This window comes from Folsomia candida, unplaced genomic scaffold (assembly GCF_002217175.1).
Source record: "Folsomia candida strain VU population unplaced genomic scaffold, ASM221717v1 Fcan01_Sc020, whole genome shotgun sequence".
NCBI classification, from domain to species: Eukaryota; Metazoa; Arthropoda; class Collembola; order Entomobryomorpha; family Isotomidae; genus Folsomia; species Folsomia candida.
Genome location: NW_019091212.1, coordinates 904,151 through 928,803, shown reverse-complemented (window position 1 = coordinate 928,803; position 24,653 = coordinate 904,151). Strand labels below are relative to the sequence as shown.

The 24,653-nt window shown below is 39.1% G+C and overlaps 3 protein-coding genes across 5 annotated transcripts; 2 read left to right on the top strand and 1 right to left on the bottom strand.

Annotated features, from left to right (window-relative positions):
• Window positions 1–2: 2 nt before the first annotated feature.
• LOC110858070 (trafficking protein particle complex subunit 11) lies at window positions 3–7,834 on the top strand. Of its 3 annotated transcripts, none has more exons than XR_004836759.1 (17): window positions 3–352; window positions 427–578; window positions 971–1,147; window positions 1,218–1,382; window positions 1,759–1,977; window positions 2,357–2,495; window positions 2,561–2,786; window positions 3,186–3,476; window positions 3,634–3,950; window positions 4,329–4,420; window positions 4,844–5,067; window positions 5,473–5,870; window positions 6,204–6,352; window positions 6,471–6,699; window positions 7,073–7,234; window positions 7,304–7,451; window positions 7,706–7,834. XR_004836759.1 is itself a non-coding variant. In XM_022106723.2 (16 exons), exons 1-16 carry the CDS (start codon window positions 158–160, stop codon window positions 7,328–7,330), a joined length of 3,162 nt encoding a protein of 1,053 aa, XP_021962415.1. In that variant the 5' UTR covers window positions 3–157; the 3' UTR covers window positions 7,331–7,834. The 3 variants fall into 3 exon arrangements, 1 of the variants encoding a protein (XP_021962415.1); XR_004836758.1 differs by having other exon boundaries at window positions 7,304–7,500; XM_022106723.2 differs by having other exon boundaries at window positions 7,304–7,834.
• A 249-nt stretch (window positions 7,835–8,083) lies between these two features.
• On the bottom strand, window positions 8,084–11,155 carry LOC110858164. The gene is made up of 5 exons (XM_022106844.2): window positions 10,012–11,155; window positions 9,279–9,936; window positions 9,166–9,195; window positions 9,016–9,090; window positions 8,084–8,595 (listed from the first exon to the last, which is right to left on the bottom strand). The coding sequence occupies exons 2-5, from the start codon at window positions 9,889–9,891 to the stop codon at window positions 8,384–8,386; spliced, it is 930 nt and encodes a 309-aa protein (XP_021962536.1). The 5' UTR covers window positions 9,892–9,936; window positions 10,012–11,155; the 3' UTR covers window positions 8,084–8,383.
• Window positions 11,156–13,442: 2,287 nt separating this feature from the next.
• Window positions 13,443–17,822, top strand: LOC110858105. The gene is made up of 4 exons (XM_022106771.2): window positions 13,443–14,186; window positions 14,326–14,961; window positions 15,834–16,052; window positions 16,770–17,822. Exons 2-4 carry the CDS (start codon window positions 14,901–14,903, stop codon window positions 17,009–17,011), a joined length of 522 nt encoding a protein of 173 aa, XP_021962463.1. The 5' UTR covers window positions 13,443–14,186; window positions 14,326–14,900; the 3' UTR covers window positions 17,012–17,822.
• The last annotated feature ends 6,831 nt before the right edge of the window (window positions 17,823–24,653 follow it).

The window sequence follows — 24,653 nt, the reverse complement described above, 5'->3', positions numbered from 1 at the left end:
ATCCCGAAAATTTGAACTCGTCCCAGTTCGATTCGAGCAGTGCAAAGAGAGACAGCAAAACAGATGACAGATGATTTGACTAAAGTGTATTTTTTTAGTTTAATATTAGTTTTAATTAATTAATTAATTAACCACCTTCGTGGGCGTGGTGGTCACTATGTTGCCCGAGTGGTACACGCCTTTCCACCTGAGGGAATCGTGGCTCGGGTCTTTTCAAGCGGTCGTCGGCTTGACCGGTCTCGACCTCGAGGGCGACTCTGTTGATCGGAGGGTTTGGGAATTGCTCAATCTGGGGACCGATCTGGCCCCCACGTTCATCCTGAACCCCACCCTTCCCCGCAAGAAGCCCAGGGTAAGAGGTCAAGGTCATTCGGAGCAAGGTCACGTTTGTTTTGGTTGGTATATAATTTCGGATTTTTTTTGTAGCGAGAAGGTCTGGAACAATCGACATACGTACCGGAAGGAATCCTCCCGGTCGCGTGGACGGACAAACATCGCTCCATTGTGCCCGCCGTGATCGTCGTGTTCTTCAAGGATGACGGCGCCGTGACGGTGACCAAGGCTTTGAGCAAGTTAAGGTTGGTTGAGAAAGTTAACTATGATTGTACGTTTAATGGTTGGGCGAGACGTGGATAAGGTTGGTAAGATGTGTTTTCAGTTTACAAGGTTGAAATCTTCTTGTTAATAGGGGCCAGCAAGAAGGGCTGCTTTTAAAAAATAGATTAAGACGGTCCAAAAGTTGTGGATGGTGAAAGTTTCCTAATTTTTAATACCATCTTAATTAAACTTTGACCTTAAATAACTTTTGACATGGCAGATTTGGGAATGTAATTCTACTTTTTGAAATAGTTCTTATCTCTTGTGGAAAAAATGTCCATGGAAATATTTCGCAGATTGAAAAGACTTGTTATGCTTGTTGACGAAGCGATGATTTAGTAAAATTCTGACATTTTTGTTCTTCTTTTTGCAGGGACGACTGCGCCCCGTTCGGAACTCAACTGCTCGTGATGCTGATCAAGGGACCGGGAGAAGAGGAAGTTTCCACGGAACGAGCGTCCGCGCTCTGTGCAGCGGCCGATATTCCGCCCAAATCGTTGTATATTCTTGTAACGAGTCATCCTGACAGGATTCACAGTTCGGTCCACAGGTCAGTTTAGCTGGACGATGGGGTTTTAACGTAATTAATTATGTTAATTTATGTTTAATAAATTGATAAGGTTGGAACGTGGGATAAGGGACGTGTGCACGTCTTATTATGCGGGTCGTGCTAGGAGGCTGAAAACGAATAAGGAGAGAACAACCCAACTCGTCCTCCATGTCCGGTACAATGTCAAGTTGGCCTTTTTCTTCGAAATTAGGAGAGATTATGGATCTGCGATTGGGTAAGAATAACAATTAAATGGTATGTTAAACTATTGGGCGTACGTACTCACCACAAATTGAGCAATTTTTGCGAAATACTTAGCAAAGTTTTTGGTAAAATAGGATTGTTGTTGGTAAATATACCGGCAAATTTGTTATTTCGCAAAATTGTATAGTAAACTACTCTTCATACGGAGCGATAAAAATGACGTATCCTAATTCACAGAAATTGAATCAAAATAAGATAGCAGGATTGTACAATAATATTCTGCAAATCCCTCCATGTTTTGCAGATTTATGTTTTGCAAAATGAGTGAGTACATACGCAGATTATTAATAGTTAAGTAGTAAAGTAAAAATAAATATGAAAAATTATTCTACTTTCTGTCTGTGCAGCCACTACGAAGCCGCCTTCGACTCGCTCGTGAAGCTGGGGACGTATCTTCAAGAGGTGAAAGTGGTGGGTGGTGTGGTGACTTATCGCCTCTGTCGGATCCACCTCCTGAAGCGGGAGTGGGCCGAAGGGAGGCTCAAATTCCACAAAATGGTCGACACCTTCAAAAAGAGTGGAAACAATGACAATCTCTTTGAAGTCCTCGCCTTCCTGGAACAACAGTAAGTGGAGGAAAAAAGGAGTCACAATTGTCGAATAATTCATGAATGCGGTGACATATTGCTTCCACACATGGGTTATCGCTTTATGAAATATGATTAGTTGCTTAAAAATGGTGCAAAAAATGAGAATTATTTCAAAAATAAAATTAGCTGGGTACCTCAAAAGTTATGGAAATATGTCGGTCGGGATTTCTTACTTAAAAATGAAGTAAAAAATGAGGATTATTGTACTTTTGAAGTAATCCTCATTTTTGCTTCATTTTTACTCAAGAAATCTCGACGGACATATTTCGACAATCGATACCACATGTTACGCAGTACACCCATAATTATTTAATAATGGACGTCCGCTCATCTAGTTTTGCTCATTTTTCTCCAGATATCAACACTTTGGGGACCTGGTGAAGCAATATTATGGTCACGACGCGACGAGCTGTGGCCTCGATCCTGTCAACTATTACATCGTGGCAGCAAAGTATGCTCAACAAAGGGCGGAAATGGCGAAACAAAAGTCACAAGTAAGCCAGCCACAGAAGATAAGAGTACTTATCAGATTTTTTTTTTTGTAAATTGAACTTTGTAGGTGGCTGAGCAGACTGGTTCTCCTCCCGTGATAAATGTGGACTTGACGTGGGAGCCAAAATATTTAGGCCAGCGGCCCTGGCAGATGGACACCCTGGGCGATAAAGTCCCACTTTTGGAGCACTTTGAAAACGAGGTGGCCCACTCGGACCTCATCATCAAACATTTAGGCCTGGCTTCCGAGTTTTGTAAAGAAGTGGGACATTTGAGGACGAGATGTCAACTGAGTAAGTGTCATGATTAATGAGGATTATGCAAAACCGGGTTTTCTAATTTTACCGAAGATCGGATTTAAATCTTTGATAAAAATCGGGTGGTGTAAATAACTGGTTTTATTTATCACGGTCGAAACCGAGTTTGTTATGAAAAATAGTTTTGGATTTACAATCTCATGTAATAATTAATGTTTCTGAAATATTGTTGTCCCAAATTAATGCCTGAATTATATTTAATTGTAAATTTGGCATGGCAATATTTGCAATTTTTGAAATTCAGGTGTTGGGGGAAAATGTAAAACCAGTTTTACGAAAATTGGCAAAAATCTGAAAACGAGTTTTGAAAATCTTCCTCTTTTAGACGTGTATGAAGCTGTATGTATGATAAGGTGTCTTATCCTTCCCTTTCAGTGAGTATGATGGGTGACGAATTTCTACGGAGTGGCGAATACGCACGTGCCATCCTCCTCATGGCACATGTCCTCCGAGAGTTTGGTAAAGAGCGGTGGGCGACCCTCCTCCTCCACGTGGCGCGGGCTGGACTCCGCGCCGCCATCGCGCTCCCAGACGTCGCCGCCTATCTCAACTTTGTCGTCATCCTGCTCAAGGTGGACTTGCGCGGGCTCCTTGGAGAAAAAGAGGCTGCCTTGTTGGGCGAGAATTTCGACGCTGTCGTGGAGAATAAGGTGCCACGGCATGACGGTAAGTAATTTATCTCGATATTTACCACTTAATTATTCACTCACGGTTCAGCAGAGTAAAAACGATAGAAATTTTCTTAAGGGTTATGTAAAAAAAAATACGCAGAACAGAATATGCATCGAAATTTAAGTGACCGGTTGACTATTTATAATTTCAGGACGGGAAGTGACTTCTTTTGCCGCGGAATTCAGAAAATCTGATGAGATCAAGAGTTACGTTGGCGTGCACAGTGAACCCTTTCTCTCGGCCTGGATTGGTTTTGCGGAGGAGAGCGTGCTCATCCATAGAACGACGAAGGTGGTGTTTCGCCTCCAAAATCGCCACAGTCGTCCCGTCCACGTGAAGAGCATCGCGATCCAGACAACCATTCCCGAGTATGATAACTCCCTCAGGCTCGACAAGGTTTTAGAGGTCGGCGCCAATATGGAGGAAAGCTTGGAAATCACGCCGCGCGAGTTGAACAAAGTCATTCAGGTGGAAAAGACTAAATTACTTTATTATTGAGCGTACTCACGGTAACGGCGCAACTCATTTTGCAAATGTGCGAAAAATGAGGAGATTTGCAAAATATGGTTTTTCATAGGGATAAAACAGTATAACTTGATTTAGTTTCTATGAATTATTTGTAATTGTTATGGCTTCTTTCTCTTGGAGAAAATGAGTTTGCGAAAATTGGCAAATTTAGTAAATTTGATAAGTTATGTTGATATTTACGAAATATTTAAATGTTGTCGTGAATACGTGCAATATGTTTAATAAAGTTTAGTCTATTTCGAATTATCATTTGGTTTTAAATTTTTAAGAAGTTCAGTTTCTTTATTGTTTAATGTACTTGTGGTTTTGATTTTTTAGTTACAAGTTGGCGTAGTGGACATCGGGAAGGGCGACGTTTCCGTCCTCCTGCACTACTCCCTCATCCACAAGGTGCCTTCACTCACTCTTTGGTAGGAACTGAATCAATGCGAATTTTTAACCTAGGATTCATCGCCAAAATCGTCAAAATCTGCACACTTTTAATCAATTCCCGGCTCTCTAGGAATTTATTTTATAATTCTGGACGACGAGTCTATAGAGTAGGGCGTTTCCAATTTAAAAAATATGAACTCCAGATTTTGACACTTTTTGAAGGATGAGATCTCAATTTTAGGAACCTTTCAGAAAAATTGGAACTCATCGAAACTGGACTAAACACCTCACGGCCATTCTATTCATCAACTTACTGACTACAAATTTGTAGTCCAGAATTTTAAAACCAATTCCCCAACTAGAGAAATGATTTAAAATGTTTGGATTTTAACGATTTCGGCGATGAGTCATAGTGTCCTAATTTAGAATAGTTTTTTCTCATGGCGTTTGTTTTTGCGTAGGAACGAGGAGTGGGGAGAGGAGCACGCAGGCCTGGTGGGTGGGGCGTTGAGCAACGTGGTGAAAGTGGAGGGAAGCCGGCCGATGGTCCAGTTTCGCGTTGATCGGGATGAACCCGCCCTCGTCGGAGAAGCGCATAAGGTGACCTTCTTCTGGACGAATGGTCATCTGACCCCCATTTCACGCGTACTTCTCACCTTTTTCCTCTCCACGTCGAATCCACAGTGTGAGTGAGATGCAGCTTACTATTTAACGTGTTTTTAATACTTGTCGAAATTGCTTGGCTGAGATTGTTAGCCATCAAAAAGTCGATAATTTCAAAAACACAATCAACTTCGTAGGTCTGCCCTAAGAAATGTGATTGAAGGTGAATGTTTCCCAAGTATTTTCATCACAGTTTGACCATCAATAACGTTCGAACTGGCAGAGCTCCAGAGTTAATTGCATTTTGAAATAATCCTACTTTTATTTATTTATTTTTATGCAAAAAAATCTCGACGGATACATTTCCCACGCCGACAACACGTGTTGAAAGGCGACCGCCACCACAACGTGAATCGAGGCGAAATTCCCAGAGGAAATTCGACCATGAAATTTTGTGCATCAATTGGTTTTATTGTAATTTTTGCAGTGGTTCGACTCTCCCCTGATCCCGCCCTCCTGCTCCTGAATGCAGACGACAGTGGGGGTGGCTCGCTCAGCTACTCCATCGAGTTAGACACCCTCGCCCCCTCCGCCACGCAGGAGACGACTCTTTACCTCCGCGTCCTTGGCGAAACGGAAGTACGTCTCATTTCCAAAGTCAAATACGTGGATTCCTTCGCTCAAACCGTGACAGCCGACTTTTTCACCGTTGTCGGAGTGGTGGCACCGTTTGGCGTGAGTTCCACGGTGCGCGACCGTCAAGGAGAAATCATCCCAGATGCGGCACTCGGATTAAACCAGCCCTTCCTCCTCCTCCACGAAATTACCAACGTGACAAAGACGACGGAGCTGAGGATAGCAAATATCCGGTTTAAGGAGGGCAGTGTGAGTAGAGATTATATGCGTAGATAAGCGTACGTTATCTATTTGGGAAATATTTTTGAGAGATTTTTTGCTTACAAATGTTCCCAAGAATTGCGATTGAAGGTCGATGTTTGACATGTTTGTTGTAAATAAATAAAATTTGGGATAGGAAACTTTGATTTACAAAAAGTTTTGAACGGACAGATGTACGAAATTAATTTGTATTTTTGAAAGAATCCCAATTCTTCGGTGGACCTTTTACAAAAAAAATTATTCTGGAGGAACATATCTCGTAAACGGATAACGTGTTAAGCTACGATTGAGATAATTATAGTGTTAATTGTTTCTGTTTAGAAATGCGTGGCGCAACGTGTGGCAAGTGCAGGCGTGGAGGATGTCACGGTGAATCCTGGCGAGACGATTTCCGCCTTCCAAATGCTCCAACTAGTCCAACTTCCTGTCGGAGGAGTGGCCACGGTGGGCGTGGTCGTGCAATGGTGCAGGTGTGTGAATTTACCTTAGAAATATGAGCAAAAATTTGTAAAAGCTTGCCAGTTTACGGATTTTGCAAAGTTATCAAGGTCTGCGTGAATTACCTCAAAGTTTTCTGTTTATGCACAGGAATGGAGATGACGACGGGATGTTGCTGACGACTGAGCTGGCCGTCGCACTTCCGCGCGTTGAGAGCGACACGGGTGGCGGTCTCTATCTGACAGGGGAATTTGGGGAGGGTCATCTCAAACGGAAAATGACAGCAAACTACATTCTTCTCAATCGGGGGACAAACTGTTGCGACTTAACCGTTTCAATCGACTCGACGGAGTTTTTTATGAATGCCGGACCTAAAAGGGTGAGGCTCCTCCCAGCGTATGCTCTCCTATTTTGAGCAAATTAGCCTTAATCCTTCGCAAATTTAATTAGTATGCAATTTGCGAAGATACATTTGCATCTGAAGATGAGAAAATACGCAGGAAGTATGGAACTGTAAATTTTCTCCTCTTCGGATACAAATATCTCCCCCAAACGTGCCCACTTGGAGATTGTATATTCTGCAAAATTTCATATATATTGCTTAAATTTGTAATCGATCGACACTAATTTGTTCAAAATCGGAGAGCATATACATTGATAAATCTCTAATGTCTAAGAGGAGCAGAAAATTTGCAAAAATTGAGGGTCAAAAACAGCATGAATTATATTCTTTTTATTGTCTTTATTTTCAGATGAGCATAAAATTGAACGGTGGTGATCACGTGGACCTCTCGTACATCTTGTTCCCCTTGAAAACCGGGCTCGTGATGGCGCCCCGTCTCGTCGTCGAGGGGACGGATGCCGGTCAGAATGTCGTCGTTTATCGGGACCACCCCAAAACCGTCTTCATCCGGGTACATATAACGTAACTTTAATAAATGTGTGCCTAATTTTGTTAATAATTTGATCCTGTTGAATAATAGAGAATCAATGATGAGGGCGAAGAATGAAATGGTCGTTTTGCAAACGAGTCAAGGAATCATCATCGCAACGGTTTTGTACGCCCAGGGATTTTGGGGGGATTAATTAATAGATTGAGTCCGTTAATTGACATTTTGTACAAAAAATTGTGTATTAAAATCTTCTATTTAAATTACTGAGGCAGTTCGCGTCGATCTTCGTAAGTCTGTTACCACGTAAACTTACGAAGATCAGCTTACAAACCAAAAACATGCCTGACATCTTTGTAAGGTTTTGTAAGTTCATAAACAACAATTATGTTCAAGTTATTCCCAAATTTCGTGAAAAGTTTGTAAGTTTCAAAAGTTTACTTGGTTACGGATTTACGAAGGCTGACGTCAATTGTCTCACTAAATATTTAACAGTCCAGAAAAGTGAAGTCCTGCTGTGAGGAAACGTCGCCTCAATATTTTAATAAATATCTTTGCTATGTGTGTAAAGAATGATGAGTAATGCTAAATAAAGAATAAGAATGGTGATCATTATCGACTCGATATTTTTTAAGACGGTAATTTTTTTGCCATATTTATGCGACTTTTGCAAATGAAAATAGTTTTGTATCATTATGCATTTACTAGAACCCTGAGTGGTATGATGCTTTCTGCATGGTGGCGACGATAATTGATAATATGCAATAATTTTTAACATAATTTCCCGAGATAATAAGTTTTGTTAGTTTCTCTTCTAAAATTAAAAACTTGCCACGCATTTGAAATAAGATGCAATTTCTTGAAAATCAATAATTTCCAGCGTGTGACACAGTTTTTATTAACAACATAACAACAGACCAAATTATTTGTAACCAGCAGAATAATTGTAATATAAATATTATAATGAACATATCAAATTTGCTATATTAACAAAACATCAAATACTACAAATTTAGTAGGAATTACTAATCTTCAATTAAGAACTATAGACATTTAATTTGGGATTGGTTACTTAATATTGTTCGATTAATTGCTTATCTTTCTACCAATAGATGATTAATAAATATTCAAAAAAAGTTGATTCATTTCAAAGTAGTTTAAATTTCCTGTGGGCTATTTCGTTACTGCGGCCAAGACCTGCCACACTTTCCACATGTCAAGTTTCAGCTCCGGCAAGGTCATGGCGGGCAGGAGCTCGCGCACCAAGTCGTGATGGAAAGCCTTCACTCCAGCTTCGTCGCCAGCAAGGCTGCTGGTGAGTCGAATAAGATGACCCTTCATTTCTGCCACATACTCTGAAATCTTGTCAGCTCTGGAATCTCGAGCTAAGAATTAGAGGAACGTATATTTATAATGGGGACTCAAACCGTGTTCAATCCAGATTATTTTTTAGCAGCTCAGATTGAGAGACCAACCTTATAGAGACAACATTTAAAGCGACATTGCACAAAATTCAGAGAATTACGGACATGAAAACGCTCGGTTTTCGGTGCCTTGCCGCAGCAGCTCAGACTTTTCGCGTATTGATTCCCCGTAAAAACTGAGCATTTTGAGGACTTTGCGACGCCCAGAATTATCTTTATAACGCTCTTAATTAGGCACACTAATTGTTGTTTCTAACGACTTGGTCTTTTATACCGAGGAGGTCAAAAAATAATTTGGGTTGAACACGGTTTGTCCCCATTGTTAGAAGAAGTTTAAATTTTCGACCTCACAATGCAATGGTTTGACGTGGAAATACTTACCGTGGTCATCATGCTCAACTATTTCACCACCCTGTTCATCATCTTCCATTCCAAAAGCATCGGCAGCCTCCCCAGCTGAAATTAAATCAAGAGCATTTTAGAAACATTTACTTTCGGATGCCAACAATTGTCAAAAACTTTCAATCTCGCCTATGCTCACGATATCCGTGGGTTTCTCGCCTGGAAGAAGATCATCACGATTAAAAGCCAAATTAATTACGAGCGACGAAAACAAATTTGACAAAAGAAAAATATCTACTCACTCTCACTGCTGACACCCAGCGCTGTTTCGAGTTTCTTAAAGGCACCTTTTTTCTTGAAAGGGGTGACAGGACTCGAATTCTCCTTGTGAACAGGTGATCTTGACCGAATGTTGTCATCCTTCTTCTTTCCCACACTCTTTACTCGAGGTCGGCCACGTGTTCGATTTCCATTCCTTGGACCGGCCGTTGAAGAAGATGTCTCCCCCTCGCTTTTTTCTAGGGTCCCTCTTCGAGATCTATTTCGAGGAGATCTAATTACGCGCGAAGCGACGGTGGAGCGTGAAGGAGAGCACCTTTTCACCGGCCTAGGCCTAGGCCTAACCTTCACAAACAGAGGGTCCTCGTCACTGGGTGGGAATGATTGAGGAGCCCGAGCTGGGACGACCTCCTCCTTGTTCTCAGCTGTTCTTGGTACATACTCGTGTGGGGGTGGAAGGACTATGGGAGACGGGGGAGGGCTCACGGCTTCTTCATAACTTGGTTCTGGAAGTGGGGTAGGCACAAAGACCTCTCCTGCTTCCGCCGCTCTGATAGCAAGTTTCTCTTCAAGCCAGGTATGCCATTTAACCTGCGCCCTTCGAAACGACTGTGGGGACAGTGGTACGTGTGCCATCTTTCCTTTTTTCCTACCAACTGCAGTAATTACCTTCCTCTTTCACTAATCAAATAAATAACCATAATTAGCTACCTATAAAGTATTAAGAGTATTAACCTAAAAGACTAAAAAACTTACCAGATAAACTTGGAAGTTGACGGATAAATGTCGAGGATTTATTAATTATTGGATAAGGCAAGGCTGGCAACGTGGACTGACACTGACTGCAGTGCTTTGCAAAATGGCGAGAATTTAAAATTGGAAGCAGGCAGGCTGCTGAATCTCATCAGCCGAGCAGAAGAGAGATTTTGCGAGGAGGTGCGATTTGACGAGCTAGACTTCCTTGCAGATTGGTAACACGATTTGCATACTCTTCAACAAATTCCTCGTCACTTTTTACGTGACAAGACATAACATCCCTGATGGTTCACTTATTACGTCGTGCGTGTTGTCCAGCATGGGCAGAGTTTTGAACTTGGAAGGAGTCGATAGATCGCTCCACGTCCTTCACTGGCTCTCCAGAAAGTTGAGAATTCTGTTCTTGGAAGCGATTTGATGAGTTCGATTGCCCTGCAGATTTTCAGGAATGTCGTGACAGGTCGTGACAGGTCGTCCGTCATTCGGCTGGCAAGTCAAACGATACAAGACAAAAGTTGGCCATCACCCGACTTTCATTGCATCCCTTTTGGCCACGACAAATTCATCATATGACGTCTAAACTAACCCATTAATAAATTTTACAAATTGTGAGTCATTCCGATTTCCGAATTTAATTTCTTATCATCAAAATTCATTCACAAACGAAAACAATCTTTCCTCTTTGCGCAATCAACATTCTTAAAAATGAGCCGGTTACGGTGAAAATGAGACAACCTTCTTCTCCACATTGGTTTCTTTCTGGAAGATTCCAGAAAAGGGGCATCATCTCAGAAATTCAGAAAAATCCACTATAATAATAAGCACTCGTCCTACAATCTCACAATGGTAATGTCCTCATATGTCCCCCAACTTTCGCCGCCACTGCATCATTTTTTAATACTTTTTAGTTTTTTACGACCCTCAAAATCCGTAGGGCCCTGCCTGCTCGCCCTATCGGGAGAGTGAGCAGTCAAAAAAGCATGCCAGAACCTTGGCGCTACTCCGAGTGAGGCTCTCCTGTCATCTCGCTCCTCGCCTGGCTCGGCATTGTTTTCGATCGTCATTTTTTTTGATTTTTTGTTTTTGCTTAATTTTTTAAAGTTATTAGCAAGAATTTAGAAAAATGTTGAAGACAAAGGCAAGCAAGAAGACTGTTTCTAGGAAGAAGAAAGAAGAAGTTGTCGACGGAGATGAAAAACTTCCAAATGACGAATCTCCAATGGCACGACAAAGAGTATCCAATTTTCAAATTCAAACGCCCGTGGTAGTATTGACAAGGGTCCGTGAGTTTACCCATTCTTTTTCTTATAAAATCGTCGTTGCAGAATAAAGAGGGCAAGCAGCTTATCGATTTCCTTCATTGCTCTCTGCAACGACGAGATGTGGAAAAAATACAGCATCACTCTTTTACTACATTTAAGACATTTTATTCGCTTACCTTACCTGGATGAATGAATGAGGTTTGCTGTATTAATTGCAGGACCGGGGAATTGATGATCTTTGCCAATCGTTGAAGCAAATTACAGCCGAGGAGGGAGCATCTGGCCCTTGTGGAAAGGATCGTTCAGTCTGCCAGAGATGTCGTAAATCAGGAAAAGTTGGTCGAAAAAGCTGAACAAGAGTATGGTATAGTCAATACCACTGACTGCAAAAAGTGCAAATGGCCCGTGTGTCCTGATTGCAAAAAGGTATTTTTGAGAGAAATGCTCCACCTATTTCATTCCTGGTTTGCAAACGCGGGTATAAAAATCCTGGAATGAGTCTCAGAGTGAATTCTAATATGTTTTTAGCTGCATTACAAAGAATGCAAAGACTTGGCCAGTTTCACGCGTTTATTTGAAGCACGAAGACTTCCACATCCCATGCTTCTGAACCGAGCCAGTGCCTGCTGGATGCTGGGACTAATGCGGTTATCCACCCTGGAACAGAGGAACAAGGATCTGTTTCGGAAGTTTGAGCTTCTTATGAAGGAGAGGGATTCCAGTTCCTTTGAACTTACGCGGGATGATAAGAAATATTACGACGAGTTCTTGAAAGAATTTCAGAAGCATTTTCTTACTTTGCCGCTCTGGAGTGGTCTGGAAATAAAGCGCATCATGGATGCGCTTATGTACTACCGTGTACATACGGCTAGCATTTCTTGGCCAGGTGCACGTGTGGGGTGAGATATTTTATTTACTATTAATATTGTCGTTCATAAATAAGTCAGTCATAATAATCGTGCTCATTATGTAAATATAATATTTCAGCGTTATTATTAACAAGTGTGTCCTGCTTGGGGTCAAACTCCACTTTGCATGTATTCCAAATATGATCCTTACGAAGGAAGTGAATGCTAGTGGGGTCCTCTTGAAGACTCTGAAGCCAGTAAAGGAGGAGGCGATATTAAGTTTGGGGATCTATCAGGATGGAACCGTGCCAGATGCCGACAGCGATGGATTTGGGGATTATCTCCGTGAGCGAGGTCCAGCTCATAAGAAGAAATGCACTTCTTCAGCATGTAAGATTTGCGCGAAGAAGAAATGAAGTTAGTTGGTGGCGTTTATTTAAGTGTTGTTTTAAATACCTTTTAATCCACCTTTCCCGTCATCCAACTTTAAGTTGTAATATTATTTATATTGTTAATTAAATTTGCAAATTAATCAATAATTAATAATATAATTACATACTTAATGAAATTTATTTTACCCGTTGAAATACATGTGTAATTAAATATGTATGAAACTGATCATTGCTTGCTTATATAATAGCACTGCAAAAAATATGACAAATTTTTTTTCGGACATACAAATTAACTAAAATAATAAAAAAAGGTATTCGAACTATCGCTGTTTTTTACTTAACTGCATTTCCTCGACTAAAATTTCCTACTGTTACCACTTTTACTACTAAATTTGCTACAAAACTGATTAAAATGAAGCTATGTAGCAGAATTTTCATTAAGCTTTCACGTTTTTTTTCATTTTTCATATGTATCAGAGCAGTTAAGCAAATTCAATTCGCATACTTATTCTTATCATTAACACCTAAAATTAAGGTTTTCCATCAAATCACGGATCCCTCAAAAACATAGAAATCCAGTTCAACCCCTCTTTAAAAATACAACAATCAGATTTACCATGAAACAGATTACACGTCAACAAAAACCACGTGCTTTTTCATAAATACAACATTATTCCCTCGTCATCCCCTCAATCCCCCCAAAAAAAGCACAAATTTCCACAAAAATCCCCCCCTCCTCACAGATAATGAATGTCCCCTCCTTATATTCCCTTCATTCTTAACAATATTATTACATATTACACATTACGCAACCTGTTGTACTCTCACACATACCGATACAGAATACCTGCACAGGACGCCACCACCAGTACCACCACCACCATCCTGGTATTAAAAATACAACAAATTCATCTCCATCTAAAACCCTTCGAGTATTTTTTACACTACAAACAAGCCACGCAGCAAGCAACCCTCCTGCTTACTAAAATTCACTTGCTCTTTAACGCCACACACTTGTCGAGCTTAACAAGTGAATTCCCATCCGTGAGAGCGGAAAAGCACAGACAACGTAGGGGTGAGGAAATCTAGAAATAAGGTGCTCCTCTCTTCCGAACATATTGCTTAATAACAACAAAATTAATACGTAACAACGACAATAATAACAATAAAATATTAGCAATCCTACAACGCCAACGAGTGTGTGGCACCACATCCTCAGAAACAAATTCCTTTACTCATTTTCATTTAATCGACCAACTTACATTTTGCGTAGTGTGCATTTTGCTCACACTTTGATGAGTAATTATTATTGAAGTTGATGTGGTAAATAATTTGAGATTGGATGAGTCACGCGAATACCATTTGCAGGTGCAAGAAGTACCAAATTTGTGCAGGAATCGTATTACTTACTTACTACTCGCGTCGTTTTGTGTTAGTTAAACCTGAGCTTGTAGAAATTTGAGTCCTAAAAAATCTCAAGAGTCTCGAGAAATAAAGTGTGAATAAATATTTGAGTAGTGAGAAAAACAGGCAGGATACATAGATATTTTGCTAAATAAATTTTGCAATATTATTTCCTCTCAATATTTTTACTCTTAAAATTCATCACAAAAATCATCACATTACAAAACGAGCCTAGAAGATTCACCAAACTCTATCCGAAGTAAAATAAGGTGAGTGAAAAAAATACACATTTCCAGAAATCTAATCTTGTGACCCCGTCGAGTCTAAACTGAGCGTCCCCTCACTCAATTTAACCATTGCACTCCCACATTTCCCATTAAACACTTGTCATTTCATTACACATTTCAGGCTTAAATAAACCGACGCGTTACAACACCTTCATTTTTTGAACCCTGAGCCGTGACTGCTTTATTGTATGGAAGGGATGTGTGCTGGGTGAGGCGGAGTCGTAAAAAAAGAAAAAGAAGAAGAGGCATTCATTCCACACATTATTATTATTCGCGAGGAGTGACGGTTTGCAAAATTTCTGGTCCTGGTGAGTGAAAAAGCCAGCCAGCCACGCACGTCACGAACCACCTGCGAGTGAAATAGTGTTTAACGGATGTCCATGAGCACGGAAGAACGCATTTTCCAATCCAATCCGCTCTGAAAAAAAGTACACGAATAAATCGAATCGACTGCAAACTGTGCATGTGTCCATTCACATAAAACCAGCATTCTGTTATGACTACGACGACTATTTGTGTATCCGGGTGATGAATAATTGACAAGAAGAGAGAAGAAGAACTCGGCCCCTCGTGCATTTCCAGTGCTTCATATATCCAAAAGGACATTTGTGTAATCAATACATCGGGAAATATACGATTCCGGTCGAAAATCGCATCGATTCTTGGGAGAAATACGTCTTTTTTTAAAGTGTTAAAATGTGGTCAATTTTGACCCCGTCGATTCTTCTCGTCATTCTCGTGGGACGGCAGGGGACCGGTATGTTTTTTTTTATTTTTTGGAAATTGTTCATGCAGTTGGTGGTAACTTTGTAAAATCCGTGCGGTTTGTAATAATTTTACACACTTGTTCAATAAAAGGATTTATTGTTAGTTGATCTGATTTTCAAGTTTACAAAAATTTGGAAGCTGATTTTTCTTCAATTTTTTTGTAAAATTCGGTAAAATCATCACTGACTGCGGCGTTCTCTCCGTGTACATAGAAATTCTCACCTTTCTTGGGCTGTAATATGTGTATACTGATGCAATTCACGCAATGGTAACTTTGTAAAATCCGTGCGTTTTGTGAAATAATTATGCAAACTTTTGCAAAATAAAGTAAAGAGACACACTTGACCTGACCAAAAATTTGTAACCAAATTTTCCGAAATATTAGTAAAAATTTTTAAGATCATCATGGATTGCTGCCTTTCTCCATGTACATAGAAATTCTAATCTTTCTGTGGCTGTGATAGACCTGGGAGTCAAAAACACTTTCACGCAGTCATTTACAACCTTGTAAACTCAGTGCGTTTTATACCATGCATAATTTTTGCATAACTTTTCTAAAATGAAAACATGGGAGCTAATTTTCCTTAGAAATATGCGTAAAATTTTGTAAAAGTGTACAGCTTTTACAATGTCACCTTTCAAACCTGTGTGAACTGCGACAGTGATAAAAATTAATAGAAGGAGATTGATCAAGTTAATTTCGCCTTTAATTTTGCAAGCTGGGAAAAATCTAGGGCAAGGAAAACTGTGCAAATTTTATGGGGAATTTATAGTGTTAACAAGACCTCACTGTTGTGAATTTCCTGTGTTTTCAGGAGTATGTATGTAATTTGACTATACTTTTGTTGTCTCCGTTTTCAGAGGGGACGTTGTGTTACCAGTGCGACTCGTGGGAGCATTTGGGCTGCGGGGAGGATGACTATTTGTACGATAAGGACCGTGAATTCCTCGTCCCGTGTAACCCGCTGACCTACTCGCAGTCCTCCGGCCAGTATCAGACCGCACCCCAAACCTGCCTCAAGGAAGTCACTTACTTTCTACACGACAAAAATTCACCAGTTCTTGACCCCTATCATAGATGTGAGTTAAAATGTGTATTCATATTTTTGCAGTTTCATCGTATGAAAATCGCGAGCTGAGGAAAAAATTGGTGCATTTTTCTGCCTCAGGAATCCTCCAGAAAATGTCTACATTGATGTAGAAAATTTCAATTTTTATGCAGAATGAGTTACAGATATAACTCATTCCGCATAAAAATTGAGCAGAGTCTCATCTGCAGGAACTGATTCTGCAGAAATAAATTCAAATTTGTATTTTCAAATTTTAAACTGGTCTATTTTCATAGCGGGGTAGCCCTCCACGGACCGAACCGAATGGAGGTCCCCCAGTGTATGGTCTCCGACTTTCACCAAATCAGTGTCAAATGATAACAAATTTTATTAGTATCCAATTTGCAAAAGACACGACCTCCCAATGAGCAGGTTTGGCGAAGATATTTGCATACGAAGAGGAGAAAATTTAGAAGGTATAAAAGTTGTCAACTTTAGGACTTTTCTCCTCTTTGAATGCAAATATCTATCAAACGTGCGCATTGGGAGATCGTGCCTTTTGCAGATTTCCATAAAATTGGTGATCGAATGATATTAATTTGGTCAAAATCGATCGAGTACCATACGCTGGGAGGCCTCCATTGTTAATTTCAGTCAAGGTGAACTGTGTAACTCTGTATGATTTTAGTGGCGAAACTGAGCCCATATTTTCAGCCTGCTCACCTTGATTATCTGTTAACCTTTCCAGATAACCGTCCCCACGTAATGCGTCACTGTGGTATTTCCCTCAACCCGGCCTACAACCGGGGGGAGGATTACTACGACCGGTGCGTCAAGACGGAAGCCGTCGTCAACGGGATTAAAGCGGAGCGGTGGATCTGCTCCTGTTCGGGGGACGGGTGCAACTCTGCGACCCGTGGCGTCGTCACCACCGTCTGGATTTGGTGCACTGCTCTCGCACTCCTCGTCACTTCCGGCACACTCTTTTAAACCTCTTCTTAGACCTACATACGTCTTTTTAATACTGTAAAAAATAGTTAAAAATTTATACGAAGTTTCAACGGGTGTAAAACTGCGAATTTTATAATGCAACCTTTTCAACGGGTCTTTTTACTTTGGGAATTGTACGTCGCTCGAAATTTTTTGGGCAAAAATCAATCCAAAAAATGAGAATGATTTTAAAAATTGAAGTTAGCTCTGCCCCTTCAAAATTTGATTCAGATTGTAAAAAAATGCGATTTTGGAAACTTTCACCCTCAATTTTTAAACAATTCCAAGTTTTGGGTTTATTTTTAACCAAAAAATCTCTCGCAGTATTTCGCAAACTGAATACACACACATTTTCTCGTTACAAAATTTGCAGTTTTGCAGAGTAATTTGACCTACTAATTTATACAGGTAGCAAGTAAATAGGGGAACAAAGCGTCATATTTTTGAACCAAATATTTTTCAGACAATCTTAACCATAGTGAATAAGTAATTGTACATATTTACATATGTAGCATTTCCTCATAAAAATTCGCCCTCTCTTCTTCCACACGTATGTACAAAGTAGATAAGATAAGAGATCTACCTTTTAGAGAAAATTAGTACCAGTAGGAAATTATTTACAACGAGGGGATGAGTAAAGTAACGACGATTTGATGGCAAAAGGCGACTGGTGCTCAGTGCATGATCTTAAATAATTAGAAAAGAAGTTAAGTAAATTAATTTAGCTAATTAATTTTTCGAGGATTGTAGAAATTTCAAATTTTTTGTTATGTCCAATTTCGAAGAAAATTTGCTCTCATTTTTTTAAATTCCTTTAAGCTAATTAGCTTACAATTTTTGTTATCCCCAATTTCAAAAAATGATATGAAAGTTTGCTCTCAATTTTTTAACGTTTTTATCCCTTTTTTCATAATTCGACAGTCTAAATTATTTATTTAAACAGGTCGACAATTTCTCATTTTTTTCAATTTCTTTAATTGGACCCCAGAAATTTACAATATTTTTTAACCAAAATCATTTTATTTTCCAAATCAATCAAATGTTGCACTAAAATGTTCATTATTTTTTTGTACAATTTCCCAAATTTTGACAGACATGAAAAAAATGTGGCCTGCATTTCATATAACTTTGTCAGTTTAGCATACATAACTTTGCAAACTTGCCAACTTTACGTGTTTTTAACATCATTTTACTTTCTTGTAAAATACATTTATTTCTGCAAAAAATTTACGGATTTTGAGAAAATAATTATGCAAAACTTTTCTTTCCTCCCTCGAAGGTTCTTGTTGCGCATTGTTCTCAAAGTCAAACTTTTATCGAGTTCTTTCTGCATAGTTTAGAGAGGTGGATCTGCCGTTGAGCTGGAGTTAAGACTTCTGTTAGTTTAGGATCAGATTCCCGTTTTTTTTGCTGACCCCGTTTTTAGAGTAATTCTACCCTGATTTCAATCTGCAGCGAATAATAAGAGATGATCCCATGGATGGATTATTGTGTGGATTTGGATTTCAAATGTGGATCAGGTCGAAGGAGTGGGGGAACGTGCGGAGGGGATGTCACCCATATTTTTATGGGCAGGCTTTCATTCTTCCCAGGACAAGTGGGAAAAATGGAAAAAAAATCGGTGATTGAGTGTTCATAAGAGCTCCTCAGTCAAAACGTGGCGAGTAAAAAACACTCTCACCCATTTTTCGCATATTTTAATGGTGGTAAAAAGTGTGAAAAATGTAGTTTTTCCCATTTTCTACCCATTTTGGATGTATTAAAACACAGCTTTTCCCATTTTCCACATTTTTTTAAACTTATTTTTAATCATGATAAAAATTCAGAAACAAATTGTTTTTCCCATTTTCCACCTATTCTGGATGTATGGGTGGTAAAAATAGGATAAACACACTTTCTCCCATTTCCCCCATTTTTACCGTAATCATGCCAAAAATTAAAAAACCACTAATTTTTCCGACCCAAATATTTTCTACGTATGGTTGGTAAAAATGATTGGGAAACCACACTTTTTCCCACTGCCCTTCTAAATTTACATTTTAATTGCGTCTCCACATCCTCTCTGCACGACTCTCTCCGGATGAATGAGCATTATTATTATTATTTCTTCTTCCTGGCTCGATCGACTTGCTCCAGTTTCTTCTCCTTTTTCATCTCATTTCGTGCCAGTGACGCGAATCAATCAATCCAAAAAAAAAGAATTTAAGCTCTCAATCATGATTTACATGCTTATTTGCTCTCTACTTACGTACTTATATCGACACGCTTGGGATCAAGTAGTGAAACGCCAATAATTTGGTCTACTTGTTGACTTGAGAGAGATGTGAATGTCTTGTTAATGACCCTTTTACATAATTCTCCATTTTTTTACATGTGTTCTTCATCTCGTAAATGAGACCATTAACTACCATCGAACAAGTCATTAGTGCAAAATGATTACACATTTTGAGCCCAAATTGGTCAAATTGAGGACAAAATCTGGACTTTTTCCATGAGATTTTCCATGGTTAGAAAATCACCCGTAAAAAATAAGACTATTAATTTAAATAGAAAATAAGTACACATTTTGTCAAATTGAGGACAAAATCTGGACATATTTACCATTGAAAATGATCTTATCGAAAAAATTGTACAACATGTGACATTATTTTACACAAAATCACCCGTAAATTAATTACGGTAAAATCATTAATACAAAATTCGTCCACATTTTGACCGCAATTTGATCAAATTGAGGGCAAAATCTGGACTTTTTTCCCTGGGTAGAAAATTACCCCTAAAAATAAGGCTACTAATTCCCATCCATTTTCAGCACAATTTTGTTAAATTGAGGGGAAAAAGTGGGGCAAATCATCATGACATTTTCACTCCTTACAAAGTGACCCGGTTGCTTAACCTGATTTAATAATGATCTTATTAAAATAATAGTGCGACATTATTTTACATATCTTGATCTGCTGCACGATTATGTACTGCCGTAAAATTATTCTAAATATTTTAAATTAATTAATTAGTTAATCATCGTCACAAATTTTGAAACATTAATTAATAACGACTGGGTGGAGGACGTAGCGTATAAAATGACGAGTTTATCGTATCAATTTACCTTTATTTTTAGTACACAATATAAACTTTATGAAGGTTGTAAAATAAAAATAAAAATAAAATTTGTACTTACATGAACGAAATCACCTTCAAGTTATGTACGCATCAATTTCATTAAATCCATGCAATTGTCGTTAAAATTATGTCAGGGTAATAAAAATTTTGGAAAATTTCTACATTGTTTTGGAGGCCTCGTTAAAATACAATGACATCTTTTCCTTTATTAATTTGTCCTTGAAATTATGTATTTGTTAATGATTTGCATATGTATATATTTGACACGAAGGGTAACATAAGATTCAAGGAAACTCCCTTAATTTTAAGTCTGCTTTAATAAATCCAATCCACTGATATAAAAGCAATAATAATTTCATGAAATTTTTTACTAATAAATTCTTGTCGATGATTCAGTGCAAAATAAAATTGTGCTGCATGATCAAGTGCAGACTATATAGACTGCGAAGAAATTTGCAAAAACAACATCTCATGAATAATTATGTACGAACCACATTTCACGCTATTTTTTACTATCCACGCGGATTGTGCATACAAAATGTCATTAATTTCGATGTCACATTAAGCGAGTTGAACCCCCAAAAATGGTCACATCTCTCTCTCTGCACGGCCCCATTTTATTTAATAAGTGCAGAAAACACGCCGAGAGAAAGTTACCCTGTCATCATTATCTCATACTTTCACCACTCTCGTCACGCGTATAAGGTAGGTAGGTATTTATTCAAGATTGATGTAGCATTAGCTTTTACAATCATCATTTTCATTTCATACAAAACATTTAGATAGATATTAGCAGTATGGGTGTAGAGGGAAAACCGGAGATGGTCTCGGAAAACCTCTACATGTATTGGGAATGTGGCCCAATACACCATTCGGCCCATAACTGCTGGACACCAGGTAGGAAAATGTATGGCAGTGATACATAGGCGGATTCCGTGGTGGTGGTGATATCCAAATGAGGGTGGCGTCTGCATGCGGAAGTAGACAGGTGAAGGTTGTTGGGCGGGGGCTGTCCACGGACCGCGGGATCTTGCCCACGTCCCCCATGGTAGCCGTAGCCGGGGCCGACGACACCCCCACTTGCCCCTTCCCCCATCACAACACAATCAGGTCATGGGACCCCCGTAGACCTGACCATGCCGCCCCCCGTCATGCACGACCCCCTCCGCCACTTTTCAAACAACCACTCCCCACGGTCACCACCCCGATATACCAAACAAAAACCTACCTGGGGAGTCCCTCCAAGGCGTAGATCCTCCCGTGCACTGGGTCCGGCGAATCCATCTTCGCCTGATGGCTCAGCTTGTCGTTGCTGGGACGGGTGTGGCAGGGGGTGTCACTAGGCACGCAGGTGGGGGGTGTGAGTGGACGAGGCTCACGTGGCGAAAAGCCTTTAGGACACACTTTACTTGCCCTGGCACACCCGCGACCCAGATGGAAGAGGATCCAGATGCAGAGCGAGAGAGAGATACGTTGTGCACGGAGGAAGCCAAAGATCGTCACGCGTATAATGCACACGTATTATTTTTAAATAGCCATTTGCATATTCATTTATTCTCCCTGGTAGAATTGTACAGTGCTCATTTAGTGTAAAGTTGACCATTTAAAAGGCAAATCGGGCAGCATGCCTACAACTCTGGTGAACATTAAAATCAAAGTTTTATTTCGGTCGGTGAATAATAATATCCTATTTTTTTGGGGGGGGGACTTATTTGCATAAAGCAGCTCATCGACCTTAAAAGGCATGCTAAATAACAATGTTTTTTGGGACGTAGTTTCTTGCAGGTCAAAATAGCTGCAAAAAAACCACTTTCTTGCAAGTGGTTACTAGCACCAGACTTAAATATCCATTGCTTTTGTCAATTAATTTGTGCTAAAACCAACGCTTCCCAATTATTAATTTTGAGGTTTCACATCCTATGAAATTATGCAATTATGTCCTGAATAGTTTCCCTTTCGACGTAACAAATCCGCATTTGAGTTGAGTCGACATTTATTGCAAAACTCTGTGAAAACAGGGGGATTTATTCATCTCCTCTCTACCCTCGCTTCAGTCACTCACGTGTGAAATGTTTTCACATTTATGGGAAAATCTGGGCAAGACGACGTGGATAAATAAACAGAGGAGGAAGGAAGGATGTCAAAAGTGAGATTCATATTGAAATTCAATGTGGTAACGGATGGGCCGTGCACAAAACAGAATAATGAATCCTCCAAAAGTTACATAAGCCTGTTTTTCGTTTTTTTTCATAGAAATTACTCCAAAAATCGGGATTATTTCAAAAATAAAATCAACTCTCTGCCCATTCAGGGTCAAAAAGTCTTCCAAATCCCAATTTACACCTTCAAACTCAATCAAACTTTCACCTTCCATAACTTTTGACCTGGCCGACGCTACCAAGCTAATTTTTGAAATAATCATAATTTTCTGGATTAGTTTTTTATCCAAAAAATCTCCACATTTAACAAAGTGAAAGCTTATCCACGACTCATCTCACTACACGCCGACATCCCTTCCGCACCGCCCGCATCCTTGCCGAAGTAGTAGACCTCATCACCACCACGGAATAAATCCTGGGAGGAGGAATAGCAAACTTTATGAAGGTCATCATCATTTCATCCAGAGATAACTTGTATCTTCCCGATATCAATAATACCAACGAACCACCAGCACCGCAACCATCACCACCGGGCAGGCCTTTCCGCAAAACTTTCCCATAATTATGTATCTAGCGAGAGAGAGAAAGTTGAATGGTCGTCTGGTTTTCGTGGGCATGATAAAGTAACCAAAGTTTTCCCTTTGTTTGGACCCTGTCACGAGTACACATCCAGCCGCAAAGTTCCCCCCGTTATTATTATTATTCAGTTCAGTGTGGGCGAGAAAGAAGGGAAAAATCCTGTTCCCCAATTTTCTCAACTTTCCGCAAACTTTCACTTTTCGGGATAATTGTGACATCAATCTTTTCCATATTACTTAATTGGAACATGGCATAGGAAATAAGTTGGGAATTTACTGCGTGAAATGGAAAGTTTGGGGAAATTTTACATATTTTTTAAATCATTTTAATCTTCATGGTGATTTTAATGATGGTTTTCATGGGATTTGGTTTTAGTGAAATTTTCCATGTTTTCTTCAGGATTTTCATAACGTGAAAATTTTCATGACGGTTTTCACGTGATTTTCATGATTGTTTTCATATGATCTATTTTTATCATTGGCTTTCATGATTTCATGATGATTTTCATGATTTTATCATAGTTTTCCTAATTTTCATGAGTTTTCATGTGTATAGTTTTAAGGAAGTTTTCCATATGTACATGTTTTCCGAATCTACATCGTAGTTTTCATAATTGTCGTCATGGTGTTCACAATTTTCATCATAGTTTTCATGATTTTCACAATTTTCATTGTAGTTTTCATGATTTTCACAATTGTCGTCATAGTTTTCATGAAAATTTTCATCAGTTTTCATGATTTTTTCATGTGATTTTTGTGATGGTTTTCATGTGTATAGTTTTAGGGGAATTTTTTCAGAATTTTCATCGTAGTATTCATAATTGTCGTCATGGTTATCATGATTTCATGATGATTTTCATAATTTTCATAATAGTTTTCATGATTTTCATCAGTTTTAATGATTTCATGGAAATTTGCAAGTTTATTTTCATATGATGTTCATGATTTTTAAAGCCACAAAGATGTCTCGATTTGGTAAATACATACATATGTAGTGAAGTCGTATTAGGACCACGTGGGAAATATGAGACGTTTATGATTTTAGCCATATGCATGTCTTATTCACTCGTGTAAAACCCCACTTTTTCATGCCATGATAAATTTCAAGACAAAATTATATTTCTTCCCAACTTATTGAAACTTTTTCACAATTTCATATCCATCATCCCGGTCCTGACGGATCACTTTGGAGATTGATTGAGTTAAAGCTTCAATTAGAGGAGAGAGATGGATATCAATTTTTTCATAGTATGTATCTCCTCAAAATTTCGCATAGATCATACTTATCAGGACGGATTGGATCTTTAAAAAAATAAAAATCCGACTCCTCTAAACAAATTGGGCATCCTTTATCCTCAATTAGTGTAATGATGAGATGAATAAGACGATATTTTTGGTGTATTCTTATTATTATGTAGTCAGCCTGGATCCCATTCAGTTCAACTTTCCTGGAAATCCAGGAAATTTCGGATTTTCAAAAATCATCTTAAATGCTATACTGATTTCCCATAATTTTCTATTTGAGTATCTCCCACTCGTAAATTGACTTATGCCAGTAAAAAAATATTTGCACAAATATCATGTCAGAAATTCACTCGCAAATTGGCACAATTCTTATCCCCATCATTTCAATATATTTCCCAAATTGATTCCTTATTATTACTTCCTCCTAAAAATTATGCCACTAAAGAAAAAATCAAAAATTCAATCAGGTTACTTGGCCCAATTTTCATTAGGTTCCCAGAAACGAAATCAGATTGCAAATGAAAATGAAATGGGACATTG

What these genes read in the sequence shown, in the direction of transcription:
- LOC110858070 (XM_022106723.2), top strand. Translation starts at nt 158, where the DNA reads ATGTTGCCCGAGTGGTACACGCCTTTCCACCTGAGGGAATCGTGGCTC. An exon ending in GTGCCTTCACTCACTCTTTG is followed by an intron (nt 4,421 to 4,843) that starts GTAGGAACTGAA and finishes GTTTTTGCGTAG; the next exon opens with GAACGAGGAGTGGGGAGAGG. An exon ending in TGAATGCCGGACCTAAAAGG is followed by an intron (nt 6,700 to 7,072) that starts GTGAGGCTCCTC and finishes CTTTATTTTCAG; the next exon opens with ATGAGCATAAAATTGAACGG.
- LOC110858105 (XM_022106771.2), top strand. Translation starts at nt 14,901, where the DNA reads ATGTGGTCAATTTTGACCCCGTCGATTCTTCTCGTCATTCTCGTGGGA. An exon ending in CGTGGGACGGCAGGGGACCG is followed by an intron (nt 14,962 to 15,833) that starts GTATGTTTTTTT and finishes CTCCGTTTTCAG; the next exon opens with AGGGGACGTTGTGTTACCAG. An exon ending in TCTTGACCCCTATCATAGAT is followed by an intron (nt 16,053 to 16,769) that starts GTGAGTTAAAAT and finishes TAACCTTTCCAG; the next exon opens with ATAACCGTCCCCACGTAATG.
- LOC110858164 (XM_022106844.2), bottom strand. Translation starts at nt 9,891, where the DNA reads ATGGCACACGTACCACTGTCCCCACAGTCGTTTCGAAGGGCGCAGGTT. An exon ending in GCTGGGTGTCAGCAGTGAGA is followed by an intron (nt 9,196 to 9,278) that starts GTGAGTAGATAT and finishes ATCTTCTTCCAG; the next exon opens with GCGAGAAACCCACGGATATC. An exon ending in AGTTGAGCATGATGACCACG is followed by an intron (nt 8,596 to 9,015) that starts GTAAGTATTTCC and finishes TCTAATTCTTAG; the next exon opens with CTCGAGATTCCAGAGCTGAC.